The sequence below is a fragment of the Coturnix japonica genome, chromosome 4 (assembly GCF_054131305.1).
Source record: "Coturnix japonica strain WE chromosome 4, WE-NBRP24, whole genome shotgun sequence".
Classification (NCBI taxonomy): domain Eukaryota; kingdom Metazoa; phylum Chordata; class Aves; order Galliformes; family Phasianidae; genus Coturnix; species Coturnix japonica.
In genome coordinates, this window is record NC_140666.1 from 86,325,392 (window position 1) to 86,337,976 (window position 12,585).

General features: G+C 43.1%; 1 protein-coding gene across 3 annotated transcripts; it reads left to right on the forward strand.

Moving 5' to 3' along the window:
* The first annotated feature begins 150 nt into the window (after window positions 1-150).
* Window positions 151-12,319, forward strand: SUCLG1 (succinate-CoA ligase GDP/ADP-forming subunit alpha). Of its 3 annotated transcripts, none has more exons than XM_015862805.3 (9): window positions 151-361; window positions 4,594-4,697; window positions 5,597-5,713; window positions 6,245-6,457; window positions 6,546-6,603; window positions 8,756-8,839; window positions 9,479-9,630; window positions 10,393-10,581; window positions 11,254-12,319. In XM_015862805.3, the coding sequence occupies exons 1-9, from the start codon at window positions 217-219 to the stop codon at window positions 11,278-11,280; spliced, it is 1,089 nt and encodes a 362-aa protein (XP_015718291.2). In that variant the 5' UTR covers window positions 151-216; the 3' UTR covers window positions 11,281-12,319. The 3 variants fall into 3 exon arrangements, with proteins under 3 accessions (XP_015718291.2, XP_015718292.1, XP_085401998.1); XM_015862806.3 differs by having other exon boundaries at window positions 151-268; XM_085545872.1 differs by having other exon boundaries at window positions 315-448.
* Window positions 12,320-12,585: the final 266 nt, after the last annotated feature.

Genomic DNA, 12,585 nt, shown 5'->3' on the forward strand with positions numbered 1-12,585 from the left:
GAGGAGCTCTCAGGGTTCCCCCCAGCGGCGGGCGGGCTCTCACAGTTCAGCACTCACACAACTGCGGACTACAGGCCCCACTATCCCCCGCGAGCCTTCCCCCTTCTCCGAGGGCCTTCCCTTGAAGCCAATAGCAGCGCAGGGCTGCCCGGTTCCGTGCCGGGGTGGGCAGTGCTCAGGCAGTGCCGCCGTGCCGGTGTCATTGGCGAGGGGACGATGTCTCACTGCAGCGCCGCGGCCGGCCGCCTTCTGGGCCGCTTCCTCCGCCGTGAGTACCGGCCTTCGCCCTTCGACGCTGTTCCGGGGCCTTCCCCGCTGCTTGGCAACCGGCTCCCCCCGCTCCTATCGCCGCCGCTCCGGGGTAGGCCGCGGGGCCTGCGATGAGGGGGAGCCCGGTCGCCTCCTCCTCCTCCTCGCGTTGTCGGGGCCGGGCCTGCATCGGGGCAAGGTCACCTGGGAAGGGGAGAGCGGGGCTGGGCCGTGGGGCTGCGCTCTGAGGGGCGGTGAGGAGAACACACGGCCCGGGGAGCTGAGCTACCTCAGGACGGAGGAGCTCGGCTCTGGGGCAGCTTCTTTTGTGGTGGAGAAGAGCCAAGTCGGGCTCTTTTCGGTCAGCAAGGAGAGCTGGAGTCTTAGTGATACATTATCCCTTTTAGGAGGGGCTGACACGGATCCTGGAGCCCAACTTGTGGTTCTGTCACCCAAAACTCAAACCTTGTGTCTGACTGAAGTCCGAATGCTCCTCGAGTTCCACCACAGTGGTTTTAAAAGCGAGGGGATGTTGTTGCGGTGCTCTATGGGAAGTTGGGGAGGCTGTTCTCTCAGTGACATATCCAGAAATAATTAGACTTCCTATAGGCCTAAGGAAGCTGATGTTGATCGGAACTGTAATCTGGGCTGCATTAAAAGAAGAGAGGCAGTGGGGTGAGGGAGGTGATTGCCCCCTCTGTTCTGCCATTGTGAGACCACATCTGGAGTGTTGTGTACAGGCCTGGGGCCCCCAGCACAAGAACATCTGAGCTGATGGGGGGCAATGCTGCCCATGGTGAGGAGGTTGGAACTAGATGAACTTTAAGGTCCCTCCCAACCCAAACCGTTTAGTATTTGTATGAGTTGCATACACTCACTTTGAGCAGTGCTTTGGGCTGCGGAGGCCTCTTAAAGCCTTTCAGTTACATGATTTCACCCTGCCCTATGTCCCCCATAAGCACCAGTGGAAAGCTGTGCAGCCTCAGCACGGTGTCAGTGTTGAGCTCTTTGAACTCGCTCCTGTGAAACCAATAGGATTGGTCCTGTTGGTGGATGGGCATGTAGCATCTCTGGTGTTGGTTAATTTGTACTCCAGCAAAGCTAATTTTTTACAGCTTTTTATGTCTTTAAAACCCCACTTCATTCCCTTTGCAGACAGCAGTAAAACAGATTGAGGGAAGAGCATTTAAGGTGCTTTTTTGGGCTGTAAGGTGAGCGGTGGGCTGAGTGGTTCAAGAGGTGTTTGCAACAGTTTATAAACTCTTTAAAAGAAGCTTATGAGAAGTCTAATACTCTTTCATTGAAACATTTATCTGGTTCAGTGCTCTTAGATAATGTTAAAAGTCTGCTGGAACCTTAAATTTGGGGTGTGAGCAGCACTGAGAGCAGGAGGGTTCCCAGCCCTTCATGCATTCATAGTGAAGTATATATGGGGAAAAAGTTTGTTGGCTTGGAAGAACGGTGCCTATTTTCCACGTGCTCTTAAATTTGGGAGGAAACTTCTCTCTTTGTGACTCCATGGCCCATTGCAGCCAGTATTGTTCATTGCAGTGAGTGGGGTTTTTTGGTTTGGGAACCAAATTCTTCTAAATGTCGCTTTCCCATTAGTCCTACTTCTGTGTAATGTGGTGGGTGTCGCATAGTCATCGCATCTATCCTTTTATAGACTGATTAATTTATTTCTTAAACCTCTATGCTGTGTTCATAGATGGGGTTTTCCATAACTAACAGGAATTTGGCAAGGGAAGAGTGAAGGGAAGAGAAGCTGAGGAGCAGTAGCTAGAAATCCTGTCCTGACCACATAATCCTCTTTCAGACGAGGAATAAGGTATCCTGAGCAATCCCTCGATCACATGAGATCTCTTTGGTCAATAAGGATCATCTTGTACCAGTGCAGTCGATACCTCCAGGGCTGAATTCTAATGGTCTAAACCTAAAGGAAGGGCTGGGATGAGAAAAATTACATCAAACCTCAAACTTCCAGTCAGTGAGCTTGGAAATTTCACTGCAGCACTTTGGTCTTTATTCCACTTGTTGGTCCTCCCCACCATGTATACTCTGTTGTAAAAGCTATCCAGAACTGCTGCTGTTCTGTCCTCTTCCAGCCAGTGATTGTAGGCAGAGGAAGGAGATGGAAAAAACTTGTAGTATTTCCAATGGTGATCTTTGGATTTGACACCCTTCCCTGCCTTTGCCTTGAAGTCCGTTCTTCCCATCTCTACGGCAGCCCATATATTTTCTAAGGCTTTCTTCTTTTCTTGCATAGGAAATAGAAAGGAAAAGGAATATCTTTCTTCATCTCTAAGCTCCCAGGAGTGTCAGCAGTGAGGTTGGCTTTTAGTGGCTTGTTGCTGAAGCTCTGCAAGCAGAAGAGCAAATAATTTCTTGTCCTGTCTTCCTGAAGGCACATGGATTACACTGAGGAAACCTAATTTGTTCTATCAGAAGCAATTCCTTGAACAGCAGTTGGAAGCTGTAAAACAAGATGAGCTGGTGAATGAAAGGTCCTAGCTGGAAATTGAGACTTGGGTTCTATTTCTGACTCTTACCTGCTGTGAACTTGGGCGTGCCATTTCCATTTCCACCTGTTTCCTTCTCATCTCATGTCTGTTAAATCTCCTGCTGTTTGCACTCAGGACTTGCAGCCTGTGCCACGTACAGCAAAACTTCAGCTCCAGCTGTACCTTTGCTGCTCTTACTGTGCTGGTGGCCAGGCTTCAGATGAGGTCATGGATGGAAACAGTGAGCTGTATTGTGCCAGCTACAAAGAATAATATAAATCTCTCATCCTAATCCAGCCCAGAAAGCACAAAGTGATTTTATTTCTTCATTTCCTTCAAAACATATTGCTCTGTAGACATGTGTATGTGCTGAGCTACCTCTGCCAGAAGACATAGAATCATGGAACGGCCTGGGTTGAAAAGGACTGCAATGATCATCCAGTTCCAACCCCCTGCTTTGTGCAGGGTCACCAACCAGCAGCCCAGGCTGCCCAGAGCCACATCCAGCCTGGCCTTGAATTCCTGCAGGGATGGGGCATCCACAGCCTCCTTGGGCAACCTGTTCCAGTGCGTCACCACCCTCTGGGTGAAAAACTTCCTCCTAATATCCAACCTAAACCTCCCCTGTCTCAGTTTAAAACCATTCCCCTTGTCCTATCACTATCCAGATCAAGTCAGCAAACTGCTCACACCAATAGCCAGACTATTTTAAACCAGTTGTATTTTCCCTAAACCAAGATTACTCTGTCATTTATGAGGTATTTTCAAGAGTAAATCCATAAAAAGTTTTGGAATTCAAGCAGTTTTTCAGTTATCTGTGCAGAAGAATAAATCTTTTCCAAGCTGTCAAAGTATGAAAAAGAAAAGACTTGAAAGCTTCTTATCCTTGAAAAATATATCCGTGTATTTGAGAACTGAGAACTGGTCAACATAAGGTTTTGGAAACATGTTTGTGAAAGGCTGTAAATATCTGAAAATAGATACGGGATGGACAGCTGAGCTTTGACTGTGGAAGTGCTTTTATGGGATGGAGAAAGAAGGTCCTGCTAACAGTCACTTCATTCTTGTGTCAGCGGTTTATATTGAAGAATAGTCTTTCTGTGTAATAGCTTTTGCTTGCTTGGAAACCCGGGACTTTAGTTGGATCAATTCATCTTAAAAAAAAGGGGTGGCCAGCAGGGACAGGGAGGTGATTGTCCCCATCTACTCAGCTCTTGTGAGGCCCCATCTGCAGTACTGCATCCAGGCCTGGGGCCCATAGTATAGAAAGGACTTGGAGATCTTGGAGTGGGTCCAGAGGAGGGACATTAAGATGGTCAGAGGGCTGGAGCACCTCTCCTATGAGGAAAGGTTGAGGGAACTGGGCTTGTTTAGCTTGGAGAAGAGAAGGCTCTGGGGAGACCTCATTGTAGCTGCCTAGTCCTTGAAGGGAACATTTAAATAGGAGGGTGAACAGATGTTTATGGGGTGGATAGTGATAGGACAAGAGGAATGGTTTTAAACTGAGACAGGGGAGGTTTAGATTAGATCTTAGGAGGAAGTTTTTCACCCAGAGGGTGGTGTCACACTGGAACAGGTCGCCCAAGGAGGCTGTGGGTGCCCCATCCCTGCAGGCATTCAAGGCCAGGCTGGATGTGGCTCTGGGCAGCCTGGTCTTCTGGTTGGTGACCCTGCACATAGCAGGGGGTTGGAACTGGATGATCATTGTGGTCCTTTTCAACCCAGGCCATTCTGTGATTCTATGAAAAATGTGTGTGTACTTATTTGATAGGACATTTTAAAATGCAGAGCATAACAAGGCAGTGGATTAATGGTTTGCTTTCTCTTTTCTGCCTTTTTGTAGTGCACCAGAATGGAGTACGGCACTGCTCTTACACAGCATCAAGAAAAAATCTGTATATTAACAAAAACACAAAGGTTATCTGTCAGGGTTTTACAGGCAAGCAGGTAAGTATGCACAATATTTTTTCTATCACCCTTCTGGTGCAGGAAGTTATTTGGCCATAATATATAATAACGCATAAGAGAGATTATAGTTTGCTCTTTGCTGACAGGAAGCAAAACTCTGTGGTTGAGAAGATCCCTTTGGCTGTGTAGTTTTCTACTCTTCTGTCCAAATAGCTTTTCTCTTAATATCAATAAACTATAGATTTTATTTTCACTGAGCAAACCTAAAACTTTGATTTTGAGTCAACTGTGTTCTGATTCCTCGTTTATTTTGTTTTGTTTTTATAGTTGGGTTTGCTCTTAAGCCTTAAGCTCTGTACAGCTGAAAGGGCTTCTTTGTAAATGGAGACTTGCTCCCTTTGCAGGCTTTAAAAGCGTGACTTTTGTAAACCTTACAGCTTTGAAGGTGCATCTTTCACAACTGCCTTTGACCATCGATGCCTGTGGAAAAAGAATGTTTTAATTTCAATCTGACATCCACTCTTTTACACATTTGCAAGAGGATAAGGCTGCTTTTTGCTAAACCTGTCATCTGGCCATGGATGAGAATGGTCATTTCTTTGGTTTTATTGTTGTATTTATCATCTTCCATAACTGATGTGGAAAATAAAACATGGCAGCTATGTCTACAGGTGTATTGGCGACACAGAACAAACTGTTCTTTAGTGTGCCTCAGTTTAAAAGAAAAAACAACCCGTAGCATATTCTAAATTGATTTAAAACAAGTTGATGCACTCTTCAAAATAGATGATTGTTTATTTGGAGTGAAGTCACCTCTTCTCATTGTAAATTTAAGTGCATTAAATTGTCTTCAGAATTATAGATGTCATCAGAGCTTTTTTCCCTCACATTTTATTTGTTATTATATGTATTTTAACTTTGTTCCTTTTCTCTCATAGGGCACCTTTCACAGCCAACAGGCATTGGAGTATGGCACCAATCTAGTTGGAGGAATTTCTCCAGGGAAAGGTGGAAAAACACATCTGGGTCTGCCTGTGTTTAATTCTGTGAAGGAGGTAATTTGTGGCAGTGACTGAAGGAGCAGACAATTCAATCCAAGAACTGATGCTGCTGAATGCTTCCGTTCCTCATAGCGAAGAGACAAATTAGAACCTTGAATGTCTCTGCAAGCAATGAAATAGAAACCTCATAAGAGAGGCTTTCTGTGTGGTCAAGCATAAGCTTGCCTTCTGCTGTGGTCTTCACAGTTAGCAAGGCAAATAACTTTTCTTTGCAGTAGGCTTACATTTTACTCCTGCATCTATTTTCTGATTGATTCTGGTTTGTACGATGAAACTGTGGCCAAGTATTACCTAACAGTGTTTGGGAGGGAGTCCTTTTCAGATAGTGCTTAGGTTTCAGTCCCCTGGTTGCACTTTGTATGTCCATCTCCAGTGAATTTAACACTTGCATGGTTATGGTAAATTGGTATGTTATCTATTTCCTTCATTTTTGCCTGCAGTGGACATATTTTAAGTGACTTGTAATCAGATGCTCTCTTTGGGCCTGTTAAATGCTCAATACCTTTTTTATTATTGTCCTTGTAGGCCAAAGAACAGACTGGTGCTTCTGCCACGGTTATATATGTACCTCCTCCATTTGCTGCTGCTGCAATCAATGAAGCAATCGATGCGGAAATGCCCCTGGTTGTTTGCATTACTGAAGGGATTCCCCAGCAGGACATGGTTCGGGTTAAACACAGACTGGTTCGCCAGAGTAAGACTCGACTTGTGGGCCCAAACTGCCCTGGTGTCATTAACGTAAGTGAATTCTCAATTTGCTCCAAGGCTGAAGCATTCTTAGTGATAGTTTGAATGTTTGATTTGTCTTCTCCCATTCTTTCTTCAGCCTGGAGAGTGTAAAATTGGTATCATGCCTGGTCACATTCACAAAAAAGGAAGAATTGGTGAGTTCTTGAATATTTATGCATCGTCTAAAAGTAAAGTTTGGTACTCTTGTATTCTTATCCGCAAGGCTAATGTCATCTGACCCAGAAGACACTTAATATGCTGTATTCTGTACTTTGTCTGTACTTCAGTTCATAAGTAAGCTTACTCATAAATCCTGAATGCCAAAATCTTAATGTGATAGAGTTTGTTTCCTTAATGCTGTTATCTGAGCACACTTCCAAAGAGAAGGGATTACAAAGAACTTTCTAACCTGAAAATTCAAGCAGTTGTACCATGGTGAGTGGAATCGACAAGCACACCCACTTCTCAGACAGGGGAGCTGAGATCAGAGAGGCAGCGAATTGTTCATAACCACATATTAGTTAAAAACCCTGTAGCATGCAAGTGTTGTGTGCTGATTTCCATTCCTTCCTTGTCCTAAACGATAGAAATAAGAATAGATTGTAACTCTTGCATAGCATTATTTAGAAAGTGCTCCAAAACATATGTTGCTACTTTAATAAATAGAGCTTCAGAAACGTTGCGAGCAGCACACACTGCCATTATCTCTCAGTGGGGTAGCTCATTTAACTTGAACACAGCACCCTCAATGTTTGTAATTTTTCTGATAAGAAGTGTGTTTGCTGTGAGGAAAGCTGCTCAGCATACTGAACAAACTGTACTCAGTTTATATAACATGAAGAACTTCTGCTTGACCACTTCTGACTTTGGAATAAGCTTTACCTGGTGAATGCTGGAATGGAGGAAGCATTAACACTTGTGGCAAACCTGAAATTGAAAAATCAGACCACTGTGGTTATTTCCCTTCTAGCTAACATTAAGCCATTACTCTGTGACTGTGACAGTGACATTTGATATTGTCATTCAGGCTTTCTTCTGAATCAAAGTTCTGTTAAGATCTTGAGTGTCTGCTGGAGTCAAAGAACCACGGAATCTGAATGAATCTTTTGCACATGGAGTGCAGAAGGATGTTTTAAATCCTGGTGTCCTACTACTGCTGGAAGCACAAGCCAGGGAATAAAGATGTGAACTTTGTCATCTTCCCAACTTCGTTTAACACTCACCTTTGGTGGAGTGCTCCCCAGCCTTCTCTTGCTCTGAGGCATCCAAGAATCATTTGATAATCTTGGGATGTGAGCTATAAAAATAGTCACAGTTTTTGGGCTGTAGTTTCTTTCATGCAATCTGAAACATAGTAAATATAAAGTTCTTTGTGGGCTGGAGTAAGAAAAAAACACCCACTTATTTGCTGGTACACATTTGCACTCTTCTATGGTATAAAGAGTAGATAAAACTACTATAAAACTACCCAGCCTATGATTCAGCATATAACTTTGGCTATAGAAAATGTAGTTAGGTCTGGCTGGGGTTGTGGTCTCTTGTAGTACTTTAATATAAATGTTAAATATATATTGCAGAACAACTCAGGTGCAGTAACAAGTATCTTAGTAATGGTAACTCTTTTATGTCATAGAATGGCTTGGAAGGGACCTAAGGATCATAAAGCTCCAACCCCCTCCACCCTCCCCCCCCACCTCCCCCGCCCGCAGGCAGGGCCTCCAACCTCCATATTTAATACGAGACCAGGCTGCCCAGAGCCCATCCCTGACCACCTCCAGGGATGGGGTATCCACAGCCTGTCTGGGCAGCTGTTCCAGCACCTCACCACTCTCACAGTAAAGAAATTCCCCCTGACATCCAACCTAATTCTTCCCTCCTTCAACTTAAAACCATTTCCCCTTGTCTTGCTTTTATCTACCCTTTCTATGTGGCTTCTTTGGGTTCTGGGAGAACCTGAGTTGCAACCCTGTTTTGAGTTCAAGGTGTTAGCTACTTTTATACAGGACAAGGTATGTATTCTAATTTGTTTCCAGCTTTCTTTCCTGGTAAAGTGGTAGTGTGAAGAATGCCATCTCAGCCAACGTAACTGCTTTGCTGGGCAGCTTTAATCTCTTTACAATTAAGTGTCAAAAATGCCAACCAAGAAATAGTACAAATGTAATCTTATACAGTTTTCATGTTTTGGCAATGATAACTGGAAAACCTGACATCTTGTGTGCAGCTGAGTAAGGTGATTTTGATGAATTTAAGAACAGCTACTTGTAGTCATGCACTCAGTGTCAAGTTTACTTCCCTTTGTTTCCAAAGGTATCGTGTCAAGATCTGGAACCCTGACCTATGAAGCTGTTCATCAGACAACACAAGTTGGATTGGGGCAGTCCTTCTGTGTTGGTATGTTTCCTCAGAAGCAGCCTGTTAGACTCACTGGCTTTTTCTTCGCAGGAACACATTCAAAACAATTTCTTTCTGCAAGCCTAGAAATTGTTGAGTGACTTATCATTATGCTAAGAAACAAGATCTCTGTCTGTTGTGAAGGATAGAACCCTTTTCTGTTACTATCACCACATTAGATTAATAAAAGCCTGGAAAATATCTTTGAGCAGAGAGCTGCCAACAGGCATAGTGTCAGTTTTGAAACAGATTGTTCTGAGAAGTTTAGTATTGATGTAAATGGGTAGAGCATCCTTAGGCATTTAGTTGGGTATTCTGAGCAAGTTGGCTCATTTATATTTTTCTTAAGATAAAATCCTGTTGCTGGAGTCTTAACTCTGCTGTATCTTGTGTGGAGTCTCTGTATTGTAGTGTTTGGCTTATGGTTTGGAAGGTAATTATCAACATATGTTTAACTTCGGATATCAAGCTCTGTAGAACAGTGGAGAGGTTTAGAGCAGATTCTTTAGCACTCTGAGAGCTGTCTGTCTTAAGAGTCTTAGGAAAAACCTTCATGTTGAAATTTACTTTGAAGCTGTTAATGTAAATGCAGTGTCATTACCTTGAGTTATTTTTTTAATGCAATTTTACATTTTCCAGGGATTGGAGGTGATCCCTTCAATGGAACGAATTTTATTGACTGTCTTGATGTCTTCCTGAAGGATCCTCATACTGAGGGGATCATATTGATTGGGGAAATTGGAGGAAATGCTGAAGAAGATGCAGCAGCTTTCTTGAAGGAAAATAATTCTGTAAGTTTTGAAGAGCTTACTTCCAAATGTGTTGCTGGTTAGCCCTGTTCATAGAATCATAGAATCACAAGGTTGGAAAGGACCTACAAGATCATCTAGACCAACTGTCCTCCCTTTACCATAGCTACAACAAACCACTTAACCATATCTCCTAGCTCCCTATGCAGACACCTCTTGAACACTGCCAGGGATGGCAACTCCACCACCTCTCTGGGCAGCCATTCCAGTGCCTGACCACTCTCTGAGAGAAAAAGTTCCTTCTTCTGTCCAGTCTTAACCTCATCTGATAGAACTTACGGCCATTTCCTCGGGTCCTGTTTCTTGTCTGGGAGAAGAGGCCCAGCCCCTCCTCATCACAACCTCCATTCAGGAAGTTGTAGAGTGCAATGAGGTCTCCCCTGAGCCTCCTCTTCTCCAGGCTAAACAAACCCAGCTCCCTAAGCTGTTCTTTGTAAGACTTGTGCTCCAGACTCCTCACAAGTTTTGTTGCCCTTCTCTGGACATGTTCTACCATGACAAGAAAGCTTAGTTCCATTTCTAACCTCTACTATGAAAAGAGCAAAAGATACATGCTATCATACCTTGATGTAAGAGAAATTAACCTGATTAAAGCTCCCAGTTCAGTTTAACTGAAGAGCAGCATTAGCTCTAGGTTTTTAATTCTATTCTGAACTAGCCAGGCAAAGATGTATTATTCTGTCACCTCGAATTCTTTCCATTCACTCTTCACCATGTAACTCAGTGTCTTTTCTTTATTGACAGGGTCCAAATGCCAAGCCAGTGGTGTCATTCATTGCTGGTCTGACTGCTCCTCCAGGCAGACGGATGGGTCATGCCGGAGCAATCATTGCGGGTGGAAAGGGTGGGGCTAAAGAGAAGATTGCTGCTCTTCAGAGCGCTGGTGTCGTTGTCAGCATGTCCCCTGCTCAGCTAGGCAGCACCATCTACAAGGTTTGTCATTGGAAGTTGGTATATATGCACTCACACTAAGCAAGAGTCTACTTTTGAGGGAATAAGAGCTGGCAGTGCATATAATACCTAAGTACTCTGTTGCTCGAAGCTTGGTTAATGTAGGTATGACTTAGATGATGTGCAGAGGTAGTTATATGTACTATTGCCTTTATAAGAAGGTGAACAGCAAAATACAGAAATGATTACGCTTTGCTGTGGAGTACAACTACTTCTTGAATTGTGTTTTGTTCTATCAGAGGAAGCAAAGAACCCAAATTAATTTAAATTAATCAAACACGCTTTGAAAGTGCAGTCAATGTGGCATATAGAAATGTCTGCTAAGTACTAATTCAGAATTAGAGCTGAATGCAAACAACTGAAAAACTTCTGTATGCTCTTACAGAGAATTAGTGTTTTTCAAGCCATTTTATGCTGTTTCTGGGAGCAAGTGGTTCCTTGGTATCATTGCAATCTAGCTCAATTGCTTTTCATAGCCAGTGAGTTAATGTGAGGTGAGAGAACATTTGCACATATTGAGTATATTACAATTTAGTTTTTAATTCCAGGTTTTAATTCCTAAAATTAGATTTAAGATAAATACAAAGCAATTTAAAATATAATAGTCATAAAAGCCTTTTTTTTCCATCTGGAATGTCTGTTTACTATTTGCAGGAGTTTGAGAAAAGGAAATTGCTGTAAGAGAAGATACTTTGGAATACCGTCTCCAAACCATCAGTGCAGCACCTGACCTCTGCTTATCTTCTGTTTGCTAATCTTCAGTTGCCCAAATGACTGACACTGGTCATGGAATTTGACTTGGAAGCCATAAACCTTTTGGCTAAACCTGTTTCGATGTCTCCTCGTTTCAGACGTGATCACTGCACTGTAAATCACAGCAAATTAATAAATCTGCTACCTAAACCTGATTCAACTTCTTCAATTCCTGAAGCAGAACCGTTTCTTCAGCCACCATAAAGAAACTAATCAGCCTTGAATCTTTTGTAACTTAAGCACTGCCCATTTTAAGGTAAAGTCGCTTATAGAGATGCTTTCAAAGGTCAAGGCACTGACTTTTTATGCACATAAGATAGTTTGCTTTATTTTTAAAGATCTTACTTTGTTTGTTGCTGACGAGTATGTTTGAACAATAGGCCAAAGTTTCCGTCCATTAAACCAAAGCTGCTGGATCTGAAGGGGTTGCTTGTTGATCCATGTAGCAGGGTATGACTCCAGTCCAGACTTCCTTTTCAAGGCTGAGCCGATGCACAGTGTAGTCCTCTAATGACACATAACTCTGTTGTATGGAGAGGTGGAATTTTTATTCAGAAAAATGAGTCTAATTTCCCATGCAAATCTGTATATTCACAATTGTAACTATGAAAATGGTTTCTTCTTTGGCTTACGTTACTTTGCTTTCCTCTTTAACCTAAGCTAGGATTGCATTGTTTTTGTGTCCTGAAATCCCAGTAATGCTGGGACACAATGGACAAGATTGAGTGATCTCTGACAAAGAATGTACTAAGTTATCTTACTTGTTAACCACTCCAAGCACTCTAATGGAAAGCCCTTTTTTACTTTGGAAATAGCCCAAACACAGTGCCTATAAATTAGTGTTGTAAGCTTTATCAGGATGGGCTAAACCCAAGATTGCTTTCTTTTATATAGAGGACTGAAAATCCCTGTAACCTGGCACTTGTCTAAAGCTAACCTTGTGTTCCATAAAGGTGCTGTTACAAAAGCTTGTCTCGTTATTTGTTTAAAGCTGTGAGCTTTCTAACTCAAGCGCCTGTGCAATTTTGTTCCCTAATGCAAGCAGTGACCGTATATCTCAAAGCTGACATTTACAGTTCTGAGAGCTAAACCCCAAGGAAACGTGTAAAAAGACAGATGATATATCTGCTGTTCTGGATGTGTATTAGCACACTTCACATGTGGTCAGGATTTTGGTCAGATGATGGGGTCCACAGGATGCAGAAGTTTGATGCTGTTAAACATGGGGCGTGA